General features: G+C 40.2%; 1 protein-coding gene across 3 annotated transcripts; it reads right to left on the reverse strand.

Annotated features, from left to right (window-relative positions):
* Window positions 1-123: 123 nt before the first annotated feature.
* Window positions 124-19,378, reverse strand: echdc2 (enoyl CoA hydratase domain containing 2). 3 transcript variants are annotated; one of them, XM_041208206.1, is made up of 10 exons: window positions 19,046-19,378; window positions 15,698-15,765; window positions 14,803-14,890; window positions 13,648-13,734; window positions 11,144-11,236; window positions 8,174-8,230; window positions 5,204-5,391; window positions 3,776-3,818; window positions 1,092-1,139; window positions 124-969 (listed from the first exon to the last, which is right to left on the reverse strand). In XM_041208206.1, the coding sequence occupies exons 1-9, from the start codon at window positions 19,278-19,280 to the stop codon at window positions 1,111-1,113; spliced, it is 888 nt and encodes a 295-aa protein (XP_041064140.1). In that variant the 5' UTR covers window positions 19,281-19,378; the 3' UTR covers window positions 124-969; window positions 1,092-1,110. The 3 variants fall into 3 exon arrangements, with proteins under 3 accessions (XP_041064140.1, XP_041064138.1, XP_041064139.1); XM_041208204.1 differs by having other exon boundaries at window positions 3,768-3,818; window positions 19,046-19,376; XM_041208205.1 differs by lacking the exon at window positions 8,174-8,230 and having other exon boundaries at window positions 3,768-3,818; window positions 19,046-19,377.
* Window positions 19,379-20,976: the final 1,598 nt, after the last annotated feature.

Genomic DNA, 20,976 nt, shown 5'->3' on the forward strand with positions numbered 1-20,976 from the left:
ATACCAGTACACTACAGGCGGAGGGGCTCAGCTTGTACATGCAGCAGTGTTCTATGTAGAAATTACAACACTACAGTTCTGCTTACCAACATCCAATTATTAAAAGATGTGATAGTTTCATTATCAAATTTAAAATGTGGTTTATTTGAACAGACAGCTTTAAATGTCAAACCATAGCTTTTTTTTTAAAACATTGCTTGTATTTTCATGCAAATGTTAACCATATAGGAGACAGGTGAAATCAATACTGTCACCATTAGTAGGAATCAATTGTTTCACGTTATCAAAGTCCTCTTTCCAAAGCCACGACTCACTTTGTGTAGTATTATTGTGATCAGACTAGTGGCAGTTTTGTTGAAAGATAATAATCTTGGTTGTAATGTAATTAATTTCCATATCTAAAAAGATTAGAAATAATTAATACTAAAACTGTGCTGTAAAACACTGAGGATAGCTTATAACATTGCATAGTCTCAAATGAGTAAACAGAAGTTGTTTTGGGTAGACAGGAGAATGAGTGGAACAAAATAAAAAGTAACATTGATCAACCCAGCAAAAAATCAGTTTTCCAGAAGTACTACTGAAAGCTAACTAGTGCAGCATATGTTCAGGATTTCTACCTTCTGATGTACTAATCACTGGGACTACTTGCATCAAATCACTAACAGAATTATCTTGTGCAATAATTCCTTGTTTTCACTGCATGCAGTGAAAACATTATCCTGGATGAAATTTGGACTGTATATTGTACTAATTGATGCTGAAACCAGGTGAAAAATTCAGTAATCTCCACAAAGGCAGTCTGTAAAAGTTCAGTACTTAAGCAGCCCTATTATTGTAACTGGAACTTAGAAGGTATAATCATCTTGTAGATCTGAGACTTGTTCCATTTTATTCTCCAGTAAAATGTGGTAGTCGTTTTTCTTTAAATGCTGCCATCCCCTCCAACCGGTCTTTTGTAGGAATGACCTGAATTGGCAAAAGGTATAACTATCTTAAAATATTTTTCAATTTTTACAAACCATCTTATAGACTAAAACATAATTGCTTGAGGTTTGTTTTAAAAAAAAAGCAGCAAGGACACTTCATACCTGAGCGTAACACATCTCTTCAATTGCCATTCCAGATGAAATATCCACCTGCAGAGAATTGGAAAGAGCATATAATAAGTACAACTGGAAGTCCAATATTGCTTTAATTGGGCTATACTGTAGATATAATTAACCTTCACAATTTGAATCTGTACTTTTAAACAATTAACATGAGAAATATTCATTTCAAAATGATAACCCTTACCATTAGGAAATGCATGTTTTTTTTATAGGTGTTATGGTTTCACTGATTTTACTCTGGGGTTTCAGCTAAATGCTGGCATGATCATTTAGTCGAGGAACGTCCTTCGACTTTTATTTATTCTTCTGAATGAAGGATTTTAAATTTGTTGAGGAAAGTACATTTGACCCATCAAGCTTGACTCTTGTGATACGTCAACTTATTTGAGTTATCTCTTATAGCCAACTGCATTCTGAACTTTCCAAAGATCTGGCCACTATCTCATCTAGTGGTTATGACTCTTGTAAACATTTTTGATTATCAGTTGTAAATTTGACTTTTTGCAAGACAAAATGGATCCAAGTAAATTTAAGTACTTAATGTTATTTTTAAAATGGTGACCTTTGAGTCCAGTGCTGGAGAGGTTACTTCGTATTCTTAAGGAGAGTTATACGGACTTAATGTTAACTCTGCTTCTCTCTCCACAGATGCTGTCAGACCTGCTGAGTTTCTCCAGCATTTTCCAATTTTACTATGTATTCTGTACAGTTTGCATTGGAATCATGATCATTTTGAAAGCAATTTTTTTTTTTTAAGTTCAATGTTAAAATTCAATTGTGCTCACTTCTCTACCAAGACAGTTTCACACAAATTTAAAAATACAACAAGCTAGCTACTTCAACTTTATCCAGCAAGTAGCCATTTTATATGGAGCAAGAATAACTCCAGGTTCAATCCCTCATCAGTGCCGAGTTAGATGAACTGAGCTAGGATAGTAGATATGCTACAATTGGCCTCAACACCCTGGGGGAAGGGAAATGACAACTAGGATTGTCACTGCATTTTCCAAGCAGTGGTTGAAAGCAATCAAGAGTTTAGATGCCAGGCAAGAACACGAATGGAACAAAAAAAAATGCTGGAAAAACTTAGGTCAGGTAGCACCTGTGCCAAGAAACAGTTAACGTTTCAGGTTGATGACATTGCACTGGAACACTTCTGAAGAAAGGTCATCAATCTGAAACATTTAACTCAGTTTCTCTCTATGGATGCTACCTGACCTGCTGAGTTTTACTGGCATTTTTTGTTCTTACTGCAGATACTGGAAATCTGAAATGTTTTTTTGTACGGACACAAGTGGGTTTGGCTAGTCTACCTGTCAATTAAATAATGGCAGACTTATCAGGGCTCACTGATGGAGAATAGCAACCAACATTGTGGAACTATTAGCGGTTGTTGAGAAGAAATATGAGCAAGGAAAACACAAATACTACTTGATCCTCTTCAAAACTAAAAGATCAAGATGGTGAAACAATCGGGATCAACTCCATACATTGAGTTTAGTGCCAGTGATTAGCAAATGGCTGCAGTTTCAAGCTCTACTCCTGAATTTGAACACTTTATAGGCTGATAGCATTCTTTTAGTCCTACACAGAAGTTGAATTGGCTGAGCTGCTATATTTTTAGAACAGGCAAGAACAGACCTAGTCTGCCTGTTTGGGTGGAAATAAAATATCCACGGTACTAGTCAAAGGTAGGAAGATTGTGAAGTGCCCCCAAGTACCATCACCAATACAGATTAATTTGTGGCTTACCTCATTTGCTGTTTGCAGGACCCTTCTGTGCACAAATTGACTGCCATGTTTGTGGAAAAACTCCAAATTTTATTTGTTGAAATGTTTTAAAGGTGAAAGGCATTATATAAGAGATCTATTTGCCTCTTTTTCCATTACCTATCACCTTTATCCTAATCCCTGTAGCCATTCATAACCTTAGCCTACATGAGACAAACCTTAATTGGCCAGAATTGCTAAGTGCAGCCATTTTTGTGGGGAAGGTGGTTCTAGAGGTTAAGATCAATAAAGTTGCTCAAATGGATGGTTTATGCCAACTTTGTTTGTTGTTTTATTAGGCTTAATCCATATATTCATGCATTTGCATATAATTTCTTCACTTTTTCTCTAAAAGACAACTTAAAAAGAGTGCATCATGAATGTCAGAAATAGTTGGTCTGTCAGTGAAGCATTGTGCAAATTAGCTGGCCGTACTGTCACAACTGAAAAAAGCAGTTTGATATAGTTGTTCCAAGAAAACCATGTGCTTTGTTTTTAAAAAAAAAAATACCTTTCCTTTCCTCAAGGCACTGGCTCATGGAAGGAGGAGGAGGAGTATCGCAAAAGAGCATTTGCTGTTTAGACCAGAAGGGTCAGTAACAGTTCTGACTTTGCAGCTAGGCCTAATCTTGAACTTAGCACTTTGCAGCAGGAGCAGTGACCAGGCTAATATTTCTTATAAATTTGTCCTCAACCTAAAACCCCTACTGCTACACCAACTGAGGTCAGCTAACTGTATGCACCAGGGATCAAACTTGGGACCCTGTTTCCTATGTCTTTGCACTGCACTAGATAGTGGCATTTATCCAGTGAATCAGTTCAGGAACTTTGTTTCTCACACACGATTTTAAAGATTAGGGAAAAATTATGCATCTAGTACGTTACCTCAATACCTTTGTTCATTGCCTGTTTTGCCATCCTCACAGCTACTGGACCCTTTAAGATTAATCAGAAAAATAATCAGTAAGATAATATTCAGATATTTACAGTCAAAAATCAATGATTTATGTTACAGCCAAACGAATAGTAAAATGGCAGCCTCTCTTTTCACCTCAGTTGACCGCAAAAGGTGTTTTTTTTAATTCAAGAATTTGCGTTCCAATTCAATGTTTTAAGAGAAAATAGTTTTTATTGTACTTAAACTTGATCTATAAAAAAAATGCTACAATCACATTCATATGCATCCAAAAGAGTCTCTCATATACATACACATACACACACGCAAATGACAAGGAGTGGGGGTGATGGGTAGCTAAATTGTTTGAGTGTCCAAAAAAAAGTCACTTTTATATACAAATCCTGTGGACTGATGACTTGGATGGTTTCAGGATGAGTTTATGGATTTTTCAGGATTCTGCATCGAGTTAGTTAAAATGTTAATGGACAATCCATCTTTTACTCGTGGTCAGCAGCTGTTTGCCTTATGTTGATGCTGCTGCTCACAGCGTTTGGTCAAAATACAGGCAGGATACGTGCTTGCAGAATGGCTGGAGCATGAGCGAGAGGGACACTACAAGTTCTCTTCTTGCTGTTACCCACTCCAGGTCTTTCTGGTTCCTGATCCTGAAAATCACACTCTCTACATATAAAGCTGGCTTGCTTTCACACAACTGTCCTTGATTGTCATAAATGCATTCCAGGTCCATTGTTTAAAATGGTCGGTGGAACCCTCTTTTCAGCCAAGGTCCATTATCCAACGTGATTGAGTTTAATGGCTTGGTCCTCACCCACCTTAGTCCAAAAGGAAAACAAAAATACCTGGAAAAACTCAGCAGGTCTAACAGCATCTGTGGAGAGGAATACAGTTAATGTCTCGACTCCGTATAACTCAATATAATCCAAATGTCTTTTCAATAGTTCAGAAGGTGGCAATTCACATTCATTTAAGTTTGTTATTATTTTTAGTGGGCTATGACCAGACAGCCTGAATCTGTTCTGATAGTTTTATAAATAGCAAGATGTAGTTATGTAGATGTTCAGCCATTTTAAGACCTGTTTAGATCACTGGAGACTTTTTAAACCTTATTCTGTGGCTTCGGTCCACTCAAAGTCAGGTTTGATGTAAAATAGAGTTTTATAATGATTACCAACAATTCTCACCCTACATTAACACCATTATAGATTTAGGTGGGTAACACAAATGTAGATTATCTATTAGATAGGACCGCCTTCAGCTGAAGCAGCTGTGGAATGACCATACTTCCCTGCTGCAAGATGATAGGATATACTCCAGCATCCACTTACCTATCCACTGTTAAGTTTACACCACAAAAAAACTGCCAAAGTCTTCACTGACTTTATTAACACATTTTATTACAAACCTGCGGAAGTATCTCTTTAGCCAGATCTAGTGCCTTTTGATAAGCCGCATCCTCCAAATTGTTTTGGGTCACAGCATTATTCACTAGACCTATGGACATTGCTTGTTCACCATCTATCTGGCGACCAGTAAAAATAAGTTCCTTTGCCATGCCAATTCCCACAACTCGAGGCAACCGTTGGCTACCACCTTGAGAACAGAAATAAAGTTTTGATTAACTATCACAGCATAGATCAGCGATTTGGTCACACAAATTTCATTTAATATTTACAATTCCAGTTTTTTCACATGGCTGAAGCTTGTGGCAATATATAACTCTACATAGTTGGTTAGATTCATAAAACTTATGTCTAGCATGTATTTGTATTCTGCACCACAAATCTGTCATGCCTTGGTGTAATAACAGGTATTTTTAATATACCATTATACTTCTCAATCTGTCAACACTACTGTGCTTCTAAAATGGAAAACAAAATGGTGGAAACACTTAGCAGAACAGGCAGCATGGACGGAGAGAAAAGTTAACATTTCAGGTCTATCTGTTCATCAGACCTCTCTCTCCAACAACTATTTCTATAATTGGTGCTACACTGTTTTATTTAAACCTATTTCATTAGCCCGCCCACCCGGTCAATTCACTGCAGGGAATTTAAGTTATCACTCCCAGGTGTAAAGGACTATGGATGCACAGTGGAAAGCAGGGGACAGGCAGAAAAAAGGAACCGGAAGGAAGCCAAACGCAAAAGCAGTAGACCAAAGATAACCAAACAGGATGTGCAGCTTCCTAAAAGGAGAGAGCATCCAGCTATGGTGGTACTCAAAATGATGGAGGGAGAAAGAGAAACTCACCTAACCCAAAAACAAGACTGTGATAATAAAAAGCATATCTGATCATTTAATGTGAAAAAAACTACAGGAGAAATCTCTCAGTAATCCATATTATAATACATACAAAGCATTGTGAACAGGCAAAAAGGGCATGCAGTTTGATGCGATCCTCCAGTCGTTGGGACATACGGCCTACATACCTGGCATTACAATAGCACTAAAATCTATAATCACATTACTCATTTGTACGCACTGATGGACTGTATCAAAGAGCACATCACTTCAGCTGTTCGCAATAAGCAGAGTGCTGATCGTACTCAACCAGCCTGTCCTTACAAAACTCAGAACATAATGTGTAAAGTTAGATGTGATTCCACAATTGGACAGCACTTGCTGAACATTCAAGATTATGGTAAGACCTACACTAATGAGCAATTTAAGACCACCAGTCAGGCTTGCAATGTGGCCCACTTATGCTTGCCAGAAACTACTTATTTTCATATGTAAGGACCTGCCCTTTGCAAGCAAAAGGAATATGTCCAGGCATTGTGCCTTTTCTGAATTAAATAAAAGCATGGAGGACAATAGTTCCCTGGTGCATTCTCCATGGCAATTCTCAACCAGAGTCAATTTGCCTGCCAATCAGCATCCTTTTCTCATGCAGTATAAATTACTGTTCTCTGAAATTTGGCATTTTTGTGTCTCTCCTAATGAGTGCAAGATGAAAAACTTCCACAGCATATCTTTCTTTTCCAGCAATACTCAAGTCTGTACTACCAAGCAACTCTTTTATGGAAAATCCCTGAATATTTCAGCGAATGCTGACACTAACAATTCCTCAATTCTTTGATTCTCCTACTCAAGGTCCCTATTTCAAAACCCCCATTTTTATCCTCACAAAACCCATTCTTTACTCTGTCCTTGTAAACAATCACCCCATTTTCAATTCCCCGTTCCAAAGTCCTTGTAAATGTTGTCATCTTCCAAATTCATGCCCACCTTTCCCACAACTCCATGTCTATTATAAGTTAGGATTCCTTCCAAACACAGCTCTGAAATGGCCCTAATCCATCACTGATGATATCCTCTGTGACTGACCATTTGCACCATTCCTCTTTAGTTCTCGACAACTCCACAGCATTTGATATAGCCGATCACATCATACTCCTCCAAAGCCTCTCCTCTCTTCAGCTGAGGAAGGTTGTCTTTGCATGGTTCCACTCTTATCTATTCAATCTTGGCTACAGCATGTTTAGCATAGCTTCCCTTCCCATCCCCACACCATCATCTTTGGAGTCACCTAACATTATAGCCTTCGTCCCTTCCTCTTACTCATGCTGGCATTCAGCGACATCATCCAAACACACGAGAAGGAATTATCTGTACAAAATCCATACCCTTTCTACCAATTCCATCCCCCTCTCCAGCCACTGTCTCATTGTAGGAATTATGATAAGTGATTTTCAACCACAATGTAGTACACCAATCTCCCTGTCTTTAGAGCAGCTCCCTTTTTGATCTGCAATTTTGTAGGCCACCACATCCTGTTGCCATCTCCTTCTGCATTTGATGGCAGAATCCTTCATCAGAGAAGATTCTGAAGACCTTGTCTGGACTGTACAGCAACACTATCCTTACCCCACCCTCCCCATGTAGTTCAAAAGGCAGAATATTGCTATAGCCTCCCTATAGTGTAAATTGGGTAGTGACATGAGTCTTACTGTATTTGTGCTTTGCTGCTATAAGGATTTCTAATTAGCTATAGGTGCAAATGATAATCATGGGCCTAGAAATTTGGTTGTCCCAATGTTTGGGCATGTGGTGGTGGGGGAGGTGGGCACGCTCTGCATCTGAATCGTGAATCCCGAGGGACTCAATGTTGGACCCGATGTGGCACCATCCATCTAACAGTCAACTAAGATCAGCCTGCTGCTGGCATTCACATTCAGGTAAATAAAATGTGAAAAACCTATCTTGTAGATTGCAGGCAATTGCAAGGTCTGCTTTTACCAATTGTAACCAATTGAGTGGAAGTTTAGTCACTGCTTTTATTGTTATTGGAAAAGCAAAAATACTCCTAGTTTTCAAACACTATCCACTCCATCACAAGCCTTTCTTTTATATAGTGCAAAAAGTAACTCACCAGCACCTGGAAGAAGGCCTCTGGTAACTTCAATAAGACCCATTTTGGCAGAAGACGCTAAAGTTAAAAAACAAGTGGCAATAAACCAACTGCTCTGCATTACGCCAACTAAATGTTAACAGACATGAGCTACTTAACATCACAATGTGCTAGTGGACAATAAGAGGCAGCTTCATAACTGCGATACTGGAGCAATGAAATTTGAACCAAGAACTGCAATGCAGTAATTTTACTTTTTGTCCAACAGCAAAAAGAGAAAGCAAGCCCAGGGGGAGGTGGGGGGAAGAAAACTGAGGGAAAGCATCTGCATGTCAGAAAGGGCGAGAGGGAGTGAGAAAGAGCACATGGGAAATAATTCACAAGGAAATCTGGATTTGCCTTTACTAATTGAGCCTTTGGCCTCTTCTACTCAATTTAATCAAAACATCAAAACTACTTTTCTGGATTTATGTTTCCACACAATTTACAATCTTACATAACTCAAGATCAAATAAGAAACACATTTTCAACACTGAAAAGCTGAAGCCTTTGCAGTGCTTCCTCATAAAATCAGCCTTGTGGCTCTTCTCTGCACTGTCTCAAATACTTGAATATCTCCCCTTTTCCCTAGCGACCAGAACTGGCCACAATATTCATGGTGTGATCTGAGCAGAGCACTATACAGTTTGATAACAGCTTCCTCAAATTTGTATTCTTTTTAGCTATATAGTTCAACATGCTATCAGCTCTGATGACTGATACTTTGCATTGGCTGAAAATGAAATCTACGCGGACTCTTAGGTCTCACAATGTCATCCTTAGCTAGTTCAACATCATTCATAGAGTACTTGTTGTCCGTTGCCTTTCCTATGAGCAAGACTTTTCATTTGCCCATATTCAATTCCTTCTACCATTGTTCTGTCTACTTTTAAGTACTTTATCCAGGTTAATTTGTAATTTCTAAGTTGCCTTCTCCGAGTCTTCTGCCTCATCACAAATTTGACTAATCATATTTCAGAGTTAAAAGTCAATTATGTAAATTAGAACCAAAGTAGTTCCAATACTGAGACCTGGGGCACCCATTGAATATTCCCCTACCCCATTGAATACCTACTGTTTTCTACCTTTCAACTAATTATCCAAGACTTGCCTCGAATTCCCACTGCTTTGAGGTTCAACTAAGTCTTTTATGTGGAATATTTCAAATGTTTCCTGGAATTCTAGCTACAACATGTCATAGGGTTTTACAGAATCCACTTCAGTTCTCACTTTCTCCAATAAGTTGTGATCAGACAGATCTTTCTCTGAATCCATCTTGGCTGCTGTTTACTAAGCTATAGCAATTAACTTTACTAGTAAATAATTGGGGCTCCATCCTGTGCTCAGATTCACCTTTGAAATGGAGCAAATGAGCTCCCTTTCCCTGACATGCTAGTAGAGAAATCTGCCAGGGAGTTCTCTATTACCGTCTACCACAAGCCTACCTTCATGTGTCAATATACACGTTGGGATTCCTACAGTTCCACATGCTGTAAGATTGGCCTTATTGGCAACCTCATAAATAAGGCCTAAGCCATTTGTTCACCGTGCAAGCTTGATGCTGAAATAGGACGGCATCCTGCGCAAACTCATGAATGGGCCTAAGGCCATCACTTTCGGTCCTGAAAAGTATGCAGTCTTCCTCAGATTGCCCTGGAAGAGCAAGGTATCTCAAAAATTTGAGCAACTGGTGAAGCTGGCAGTTTCACACTGCTACTATGCAGTAGCAACACAAGTGGTGTTTGCCACTAGCAGGATGCTGCTGTCAAGCCAAAAAGACATTCTGCCTATCACACAAATGAGTAACGTGATATATGAATTTCAGTGTCAGTGTGATGCCAGGTATGTAGGCTGTATGACCTAAAGACTGGTGGATCAAACAGCATGTCCCTTTGGCTGTTCACAACAGAGTACTGACCATACCCAACCAGCCTATGCTTGCAAAACTCTAAACACAGGCCAGGATTTTCCAGTCCCACCTGCGATTCTCGCCATGGGCAGGACCAGAAAATCCCAGTCACAGTGTCCAACATTGGATGTGATTCTGCGATAGGACAACGTAGCTAAATAATCCTGAGTCTGCTAAGAATTACACTGATAACCAATTTAGGATTGTCAGTCGGTCTCACAGTATGGCACACTTACGGGTGCTAGAAGCTACATTTATTAATACACAGGGCCCTGTTCTTTACAGAACAGAAAGAACATGTACACACATTGTACCTGTTTCAACAACAAAACAGGCAACAGCCACTCTCTGGTTCATTCCCCAGGCAATGCCTTGACCAATCAGAGTCAATCTGCCTGTTTTGAATTTAAACAAAGCTTGGCAGTTAACCGGTGCATTCTCAATGGCAACGCCTCTACTAATAAGAGTCCACTTATCAACCAAACATCACTATCTTCTCATGAAGCATAAATTGTTGTTCCTTTTACATTTGGTATTCTTGCAAATGTCCTGATCAGTGCAAGACAAAAAGCTTCAATGTGTCTTTTTTTTTTTTCCAGTGACACCCGCGTTATTGTACAGGTCATTTTCAAGTTTACAGCTGCAATGTTCCATTCTAAAGATCTTTATGGCTAATGAACGAATACTAGGATCCATCTAGCTCTACGTTATCTGCATGTTTTATTAAATTATGTAGCCATGGAACACTGTTAAAGATGGCTATTTTCAACCTTTGCCTCATTTTCAATGAGAAAGTTGGGGACAAGAAGAATTGAGACACTCCTGTGAAAGGTTTATTAAGAACTTACAAAAAACTCATAACCCAGATAGGTTACAGGACTGAAGTAATGGCTCAAACCTACCAGTCATCTCATCAAATCTCAATTTTTGTAGATAAGCCTTTAAGTTATTCTTAACTATATATGAAGCTCTATATTTCTACTTGTGAGATCTCAGTCTAGATAAGGTATTAGATAGGCATATATGACACAATTTGATCCTACCTGCAACACGAAGATCACATGCCAATGCTAGCTCCAGACCACCACCAAGAGCATACCCATCTATTGCAGCAATGGTGGGCATAGGCAGGAATGCTTTAAAAAAAAACACACACCTTTAAGACTTGAGAAAACATTTTAAAAATGTGTACAATATCAAAAACAACCACAATTGCTAAGCCATCACAGCTAGCCCTTCAAACTAGTTTTTAGCAATCTCAATGGCCAAGAATCGCTTGTCCATCTATTATGCACTGATGTGGCTTGGTAACTATAGCTAACCAGATGACCAAAACTTACAAGTTTCATACCTTTTAAAAAATATTCTGCTTTTCTATTCTTACGATCAAAGTGAATAACTTCACACTTCCCCATATTATACTCCATCTGCCATCTTTTTGCTCACTCACTTAACCTGTCTATTTCTCTTTGCAGCCTCTCTGTACTCATAATTTACAAAGCTTGGTGGAAACTACTGTCAAACAAACTTAAATACATTACTCTTCCCAGCACTGGTCCTTGCGGCACTCCACTAATCATAGCCTGTCAACTTGAAAATGCCCTGTTTAAACCTACACTTTGCTTCCTATCTGCTAACCAATTCTCTATCCATGCTAATATATTACCCCAACTCCATGAGCCCTTATCTTGCCTATTAAACTTCTGTTTGGCACCTTACTAAATGCCTTTTGGAAATCAGGGTATGTTACATCTACTAGTTCCCCTTTATCTACCCTATGAGTTACATCCTCAAAATAACTGAAATTTGTCAAACGTGCTTTTCATTTCCTAAAACCGTTGATTCTGTATGGCCATACTATGATTTTCTAAGTGCACGTTAAGACTTCCTTAATAATAGATTCCAACACTTTCCGACAACTGATCTTAGGCTAACTGGGCTGTAGTCCCCCGTTTTCTCTCTCCTTCCTTTCTTAAATAGCGGTGTTGCATTTGCTAATTTCCAATCTGCTGGGACCATTCCAGATTATAGGGAATTTTGGGACATCAAAGCCAGTGCATCCACCACCTCTGCAGCCATGTTTTTTAGAATACTAGGTTGTAGGCCATCAGTTCTGGGGATTTGTTGGACTTTAGTCTCATAAATTTTTCTGCTGATATTAAATTATCTTAATTTCCTCACTTATTTTAGCACCTAGGTTACCCTCTATTTTTATGTATGTACCTTGTTTCTTGTGCTGTGAAGACAGACGCAAAATATTTGCACAGTCAATGAAGTGACCGCTCTGCCAGCCTATTCATGCCAACATGAAGCCTGGGCCTCATGGGCTTTCTACAGACTGTAGCTTGCTGTTTCTGGGAGGGTGGGAAATTGGCCGACTCCCATGCTGAGCCCTCCAGCAGAGAAGGCCTTGCAAGGAGCCAGAAGTGGCAAGGATTAGTTTTAATCTAAGCCACCTGGGGAAAATCATTTTAATCAAACTGGCCAACCCACTAACCTCAATTGAAAGTAAAAATTGGGCATGGATTTTTCTTTATAAAACAGGCCGTTGGATGCTGCTGTTTTTTTTTTAAATCAGCAAAGTGCTGCAGAATGATAAAAAAATGGATGTTTAGCAGCGATAGAGGAGATAGGAGAAGTTGATCTTACTAGTAATCTAGTGGCTACGGCATTAGCTTCGCAACCCAAGCCAGAAGTTCACATCCTTCAATAAACCAGGCAATTTGTGGTTTATCACCAAAATAAAGTGGAAAACTGCTAGATTATCTTTAAATATCCAAATAGTACAGGAACATCCTTCAAAGAAGAGTAACCACTAAGTGACCTGGTGACTAATTCACACTAGATGGTTTCTGACAAACCCAGTGACCAAGATTTTGAAGGAGATAAACAGCCATACTGCTGACTTTCAATAGCACAGCTCCAAGTCTACATGTTTTCAAGATTATGCATTTGAAAATTTAAAAGATTTTCTTCCCTTTATAGATTTTATTTTCTATTGTTCTTGTTCTCACTATCATTTGGTCTATTTTAGTCAACAGAAGTACATATGCAACAAATTACAATATATTCAAACCATAAAGCTTCCTGCTGAAATTGAGATGACTTTGGGCTACTTAGAAACATAGTACATTACACAAAGATAAAAACAAAAAACTGTGGATGCTGGAAATCCAAAACAAAAACAGAATTACCTGGAAAAACTCAGCAGGTCTGGCAACATCGGTGGAGAAGAAAAGAGTTGATGTTTCGAGTCCTCATGACCCTTCAACAGATTCTGTTGAAGGGTCATGAGGACTCGAAACATCAACTCTTTTCTTCTCCGCCGATGCTGCCAGACCTGCTGAGTTTTTCCAGGTAATTCTGTTTTTGTTTTACATTACACAGAGTAGGTCAGGTGAAACCCTACACTGCATTGAACAGTCCATTACACACACACAAATACCCCTAGGCTTAAAAAACAGACAGCAAGTGCTACTTAGTTTTTAAAAAATTGCTTAAAAATACCATTACCGAGATACAGATAAATTAATTAATTTGCACTTGCCTATTTTGCTCATTAAACTTCTCAGTTTATGAACAAAGTGCCCAACCTCTGTATTATTCATTTCAGCACGCTCCTTCAAGTCAGCACCTAGAAAATGAATTGGGGAGAGAAAAAGGGAAAATAATTTGGAAAACAATTTCACTAAGAATACAAAGATAACTTTTGTTGGTACTGGCCTAAAAGAAGCAAAGAATAAAGCTTAGTAAGCAATAATTTCCACTGCAAATAAAGAACCAAATGGCTCTTCTGTGGTGCACACAATGCAATGATCAATACAGTCACTTAAGAGTTAACACAGCTAGAATAAAAATCACCAGTAATAGATCCAGTATTTAAACTCAGCTCATTAAAATGTTTTGAAGTTAAACAAATTTTTAACGTTAGCAGCTTTTCAATACTCTCATTCGAAATTAGTTACCAAATCAAATTTCAACAGTATTTATGGCATCTCACTTCACCACCCAGAAGAACCAATTACATATAATGTTATATCACTGTGGTTTTGGCAATGAATAATAGACAGTGTATTGGCCCATTACTAGACTGCTCCTGAAAGGCGGAAAATGGCTTCAAATCCATGACTGCCCACACAAGGAAGGAATTTCACCACCCACCTTGAAGAAGGGAGTCACACTGGGGAAGTGTTGCACGACTCCTTTATTGGTTCAAGAGGAGCAACAGGCAGGAGGCGGTGGGAAAATGGGTGAGAAACCAAAGAAAGAAATCGTGAAGGGTATAGATCAGAATGTTCATATTTCAGACTTTGGAATTATTAGTTAAAGTAAAATGACTACTAAATTGTAATTTATTAAGGTAATAATGTTATGATCTATATACCGCAAAGTAAGATATCACACAGAATGAAATACATTTAATACATTTCAATTTAATATTTGCAAGTTTTTATGCCAGGTTTTATTAATCATATCACCAACTTGATTCTGGTTCAGTTAGCTCCTCAACAATCAAATACTGAGGCACAATTTTGCTATTAAGTATCTACCATAAAGTTTAGAACTCCAAAAACAAAGCAGTTTTCCAAATACTGCAGGGCCTTATAAAGTTAGTAGAACCTCTCATCACTGCAACAGGAGTATGCTACCTTCAGAGCCAGTGAACTCTGGTTACAAATTACTCAGATAGTAGATCCCTTACCTGCACAGAAAACTCCTTTGACCTGACTTTTAAACAGTACCACACGCACACTTTTGTCTTGACGCAAATCTTCAACAGCTTCTTCAAGCTAGAAACAAGTAATCAGTTCCGATTTTTCTTTGTAGTTCTTGTTAATACGGGCACAGTTGGGAAAAATCAAAGTCCTCATAATGGAACTGTAAACTTTCATGTCAAAGGGCTGCACCAAAATTGATTATGATATCATTACAGGTATTAAGAGGAAACAGACAAAGGAAAGGAAAAAAGTCAGTGAGCAAGGAGAGAGAGAGAAAAAAGCATAAATATGCAATACAAATTAACAGAGTAGGTCTTTGTTAAATATATATTTCATAAAACTGAGTGAACATATACTAGCGTGCTTTGCTCCAGATTTTCCTGGACTCTTGTTTGGCACTGTAGGTTGTAGGGACCATTGAAAAGCCTAACAAAATAGGAGAATATGCAGCAAGTGTCTTGTGCTATCAATTATGAAGCTCCATATTTTCCTGGGACTTGCTGTCACCCTGTGTGAAAACAGTGATAATTATCTTAGCTCCTCCCCCATTAGAATCCATGCTGATTGTGATTTTGCTGGATCTACATCAGTTTAAATCCATGTTCCATTTACATACATCTCAGATTGCTGATATTAACAGATCTTTTTCAGAGTTAGAGATTATCCCCCAAAGAGGCATCTATGCTAAAAAGAGCCCTTACCAAACTTCAACTCATAAAATTCAACAAAAGTCAAAAAATAATTAAGTGGAAATAGCACTTGAGTTAGTGTTCCAAGGACCAAATGCTAAGACTTGGATCACAGGTGGAATCAGATTAGATACTCCTGAAACCAAACTCAATTTTAAGCCAAGTGACAACAGTGATAGATTGCACATACCTGCTTAACAAACACATTTCCTAGGGAGTTTCTTGCATGAGGTCTGCTCATTAAAACAGCTGCAATCCCTGAAAGAAAAATTTTGAATTCACTGACTTCATAATTGCAGACATCAATTTTGCTGTTAATTCTCAAAAAGGATCACGTAGCCACCAGCACTGCATGATTCAGCCAGAGCTAAAGCAGTGCAGCACTAAGGGCTGCGCTAAGACCACTCCTAAATCCAAATTTGTTCAGCTTCCACTGTTTAAAGTGGTGGAATTACTCACTTAATTCTTCTATAAGTGAGAGAAAAGCTTTTCACAAGATGATGCTTTGGCTGAGCTCTCTTATTTGAAGTCAAATGAGTAAAGTTTTCTAACTTTCTTTCTTAAAATCTAAAGGTTTTAACATTTAAATTGCAGGAAATATCTTCCCTTCCTATCCATCCTGTCCATACAAGCTACAGGGGGGAAAAATGTAATGCAAGTGGCACTATAGTTTACTACACAGTTATAGCTGCTTAGGTTAATCTTCATGTTTATTTTCAGGGCAAATCAAAACAAAAGAAAATTACTTCAAGGAAATTTACTAGTGAAAATTTTTCCTTTAAGCATCAGCTTTGGGTCAATGGCAGCACATTTGCTTCCACATCAGGAGATGTTCAATGCCTGCTATGGACTTAAGCGGTTAAGAATTTGTGGTCAACAGCGAACAATTGATGCTCATTGTTCATTACACTTACAGCTGCCTACAGACCTTTTGAGCAACAACTTATGATCACTGGGTGTCTAACACAGCACGCCATCCTTTACAAGGCATCTGGTACCTGAGTAAGGTAAATAGCATGTCTCTTCAACCAGTCAGATTCAAGAATCCTCATTGAGAAATGCAGAGTCTAAACTAGGAGGTGAAAATTCAATGTAAAATCATGTATAGAAAGCAAAATAAAGAGAGGGAAAGAAAGATGATGAGACAGAGGGAAAAACAAAAAAAAATTCCTTTTTGACTCTCCAACAATAATTGAAGCTTGAAGGAATGAGACTCTATTATAAAAGTTAATTTTCTGCATTGGATGGTCGACCTCTTGTGTGCAACATTGGTACTGACCACCTCTGCCACCACCTCCCAAGCTGGAGTGGCAAGACTGATGGGCCTTTTGTGACCAGGGCAAGAGTAGAGTACATCACGGTGGGCCTCCATGACGTCCGGAAGACATCCCAGGGATGTGCTACTGATTCATGGGGCTGCACTCTTCTTGGCTTTCAGGGCCACATCTTCACCGGAGCAGCCCTGAGCTGCTAGCTTTGAGAAGTGTGTGCACAGCTGCAGTTAAAATATGGTGCCTCATGTGAGGAAGCGTTGAGATAACGGCATGGCGGGTAATTCGGAGGCCACCCGCCAACAAGATGGCGTGTTTCCTGTGGCTGCATATTTAATGAGGCGAGAATGGGATGATATGGCACGAAAAGTGCCATAGAGGATGGTTGGCAGTAAATAAGATATATTGATGTTAAGAATTCACTGTCACTTTAATGAATAAGCCTAATTCTTTTTTGTGGTGTACTTAGTGAGTAACTAGTGGAAAATTACCACAAATTCATGCCCTTACTTGTATGTAAATGCCTCATTTCTCAGCGAGATACAAGTGTAGCAAAGCTTGAGGACGTGCAGTGCAAACTGGACAGCAACTTCCCGATTTCAGTGTTTTATCATGCATGAGTTACATCATAATAACAGTGAATGCTGTTATTCTTAATGCAAAATCTGGGCTATGATTTAGGCTGACACTCCAGTGCAGTACTGCACTGTCAGAGGTGCTATCTTACAGATGGGATATTAAACCTTGTGTATAAATTGGCTGCTATTACAACAATGGCTGTATTCAAAAGTATTTCATTGGTTGTGAAATGCTTTGGGCAGCCATAAACAACATCATATAAATACAAGCCCTTTCTTTAATTTATTTAAAATCAGAATTATGAATTTACCAAAGGGAAACATCGCTATTACAGATTTAGGTAGAAGCACGGAATCGTCCCAGGTTTGCACAAAGTGCAGTAGCGGGTGGAAAAAAAGTCATTTTACCTGCTGGCCGCAAGAGTGGGTTTTCATGCCGTATCGTTCCATTCTCGCCTCATTAAATATGCAGCCACAGGAAACACGCCATCTTGTTGGCGGGTGGCCTCTGAATTGCCCGCCATGCCGTTATCTTAACGCTTCCTCACATGGGGCGCCATATTTTAACTGCAGCTGTGCACACACTTCTCAAAGCTAGCAGCCCAGGGCTGCTCCAGTGAAAACATGGCCCTGAAAGCCAAGAAGAGTGCAGCCCCATGAATCAGTAGCACATCCCTGGGATGCCTTCTGGATGTCATGGAGGCCCACCATGATGTACTCTAGTCTTGCTCTGGTCACAAAAGGCCCATCAGTCTTGCCACTCCAGCTTGGGAGGTGGTGGCAGAGGTGGTCAGTACCAATGTTGCACACAAGAGGTCGACCATCCAGTGCAGAAAACGGATGAATGATCTGATCTGTGCCACCAGTGTAATGCAACCATCTTATCACTCTAAACTAACACACTCAAGGCCATCGCACATTCACTGACATCTCACTCACTGCCAACTCAAGGGGCATCACCACTCACTCTCTCACACATACCTCCACATATCCATCTGGCCTCATCTCCTCTGGAAACTACCTCCTCAGCCCTCACCATCTTGAGGCTGCTTGCACAGATCAACATGTGCCCCCACAAATGCACCCTGGGAAACCCTCCTTCTGCAGTACAGCCCCTGTCCAGCAGCCTCTTCCCTTGCCAGAGGCCACTACTCCCCCTTCCTCAAGCAAGCCTTAGCCCTGCAGCTGTTGAAAAGCCACCCCTGGCTGATCTGGTAGGTGGAGACCTGCCCCTGATCCCCCCTAAAAGTGATGTATGTGGTGCTGCCTGTGAAGCCTGGCAATTTTGACCACGAGTGCTGCCCAAATCAAGGTAGGCAAACAAACCTCCAAAGCTCCAAGTGAAGTGCAAGGTCGCCAGGTGCATGTCACTACTGCACAGTCGTGAAACACGTCAGTGTGGTGACCCAACGATCCAGCGCAGCGGGGGGGGGGGGGGGCGATGATTCCAGCAAACAGGACTTATAATGAGATCCTAGAATATTGAAATTAAGTTCCCAACGTGCAGCGACAGTAAACGGAGCCGGCCACTGACAGATGGATCGGATGGTCACAAACCGACTTTTGGCTTTTCTCATCATATTGCACCCCACCCCCCAAAACGATAACAGGGCCGGAAAATTCCATACACCACGTATGACACTCACACTCAAACTGGCAGTAGCAAAAGACCAGAGACTAATCCCTTACCCGAGTTCTCCCCCTGTAAATGATGTATCTGGATTTCGTGAACGCCACAGGTTTCCGAGTATCGCCTTCCACCGACAGACGAGGATGTGACCCTGCTCCATGCATTGCCCAGTCCTTCGCTGCTTAAAGGGCACACCTCCGGCTGTAGATACGTTCCTGTAGCAGACCGAGCAAGACAAGCTCTGCCACGTACGACCAAAGTTCCAACAGAACCAATTTTCCTCATTCCTGACATTTGTTGCAAGAACTAAGGAACTGAAATGTGCAAGTTATACATTCACTAGAGGGCCGTGTAAAGAGGATATCCCGCCTCCGCGCCGACTTCATTGGATACTGAAACAGCCTCTCCCTGTCCAGATTTGTTCACATTGGGATGGGGGCGGTATAATATTAAAATTAAGCAAGACCCAGATGACCCAGCTAATTATCGTGAATATGTTGGAACCCGTAATTAAGGAAGTAGTAAGAAGCCATTTAGAAAATAATAATATAATCAAGCCAACATGCTGTTGTGAAAGAGAAATTGTGTTTGCCAAATTTATTAGAGTTAGTTGAGCTTGTAACAATACATTGGATTCTCCCCACTTGGACGTATGAGTGCTCAGCAAAAAAAAAAGTATCAGTTTACAGTTTAGGTTGGTGTGGTCTTATGTGTGGCCTTAGGCCAAGTCTTAATTTTCATAACGAATGCAAATATTGCATAGGAAGTCAGTGTTGGAGGGATGGATGGAGGCATTCGCTTTGCGCTGCCCTCGCTTTTCCTAAAGACATTTGACTCTGTTCTCCTCAAATGTTGAAATCTTAAGGGAGAGACGATGACATAGTGGTATTGTCACTAGACTAGTGATCCAGAGACCCAGGGTAATGCTCTGGGGACCCGGGTTTGAATCCCACCACGAATTTGAATTCAATAAAAATCTGGAATTAAAAGTCTAATGATGACCATGAAACCATTTTTGTAAAAACCCATCTGGTTCACTAATGCCCTTTAGGGAAGGAAATCTGTTGTCCTTACCACGTGACTCCAATGTAGTTGACTCTTAAATGCCCTCTGAAATGGCCTATCAAGCCACTCAGTTGTAACAAACTGCTACAAAGTCACAAAAAAAGGAAAACCGGATGGACCGCCCGGCATCGACCTAGGCACTGGAAACAACAAAGGAATCATAGTTATGTCGACCCTGCAAAGTCCTCCTTACTAACATCTGGGGGCTAGTGCCAAAATTGGGAGAGCTGTCTCACAGACTAGTCAAGCAACAGCCTGACATAGTCATCCTCACGGAATCATACCTTACAGATAATGTCCTAGGCACCACCATCACCATCCCTGGTTATGTCCTATCCCACTGGTAGGGCAGACCCAGCAGAGGTAGTGGCACAGCGGGAGACAATCATGAGGGAGTTGCCCTGGGAGTCCTCAACATCAATTCTGGATCCCATGAAGTCTCATGGCATCAGGTCAAACATGGTCAAGGAAGCCTCCTGCCGATTAGCATGTATCTCCCTCCCTCAGCTGATGAATCAGTCAGTGCTCCTCCATGTTGAAAAACACTTGGAGGAAGCACTGAAGGTGGCCAGGACACAGAATGTACTCTGGGAGGGGGGACTTCAATGACCACTACCAAGAGTGACTCAGTAGCACCACTAGTGATTGAGCTGGCCGAGTCCTAAAGGACATACCTGCTAGACTGGGTCTGCGGCAGGTGGTGAGGGAACCAACAAGAGGGAAAACCACGCTTGACCTCATCCTCACCAACCTGCCTGCCGCAGATAAATCTGTCCATGACAGTATTGGTGGGAGTGACCACCGCACAATCCTTGTGGAGACGAAATCCTGGCTTCACACTGAGGATACCCTCCATCGTGTTGTGTGGCACTACAACAGTGCTGAATGGGATAGATTTTGAACATCTAGCGACTCAAGACTGGGC

The sequence above is a fragment of the Carcharodon carcharias genome, chromosome 16, assembly GCF_017639515.1.
Source record: "Carcharodon carcharias isolate sCarCar2 chromosome 16, sCarCar2.pri, whole genome shotgun sequence".
NCBI classification, from domain to species: Eukaryota; Metazoa; Chordata; class Chondrichthyes; order Lamniformes; family Lamnidae; genus Carcharodon; species Carcharodon carcharias.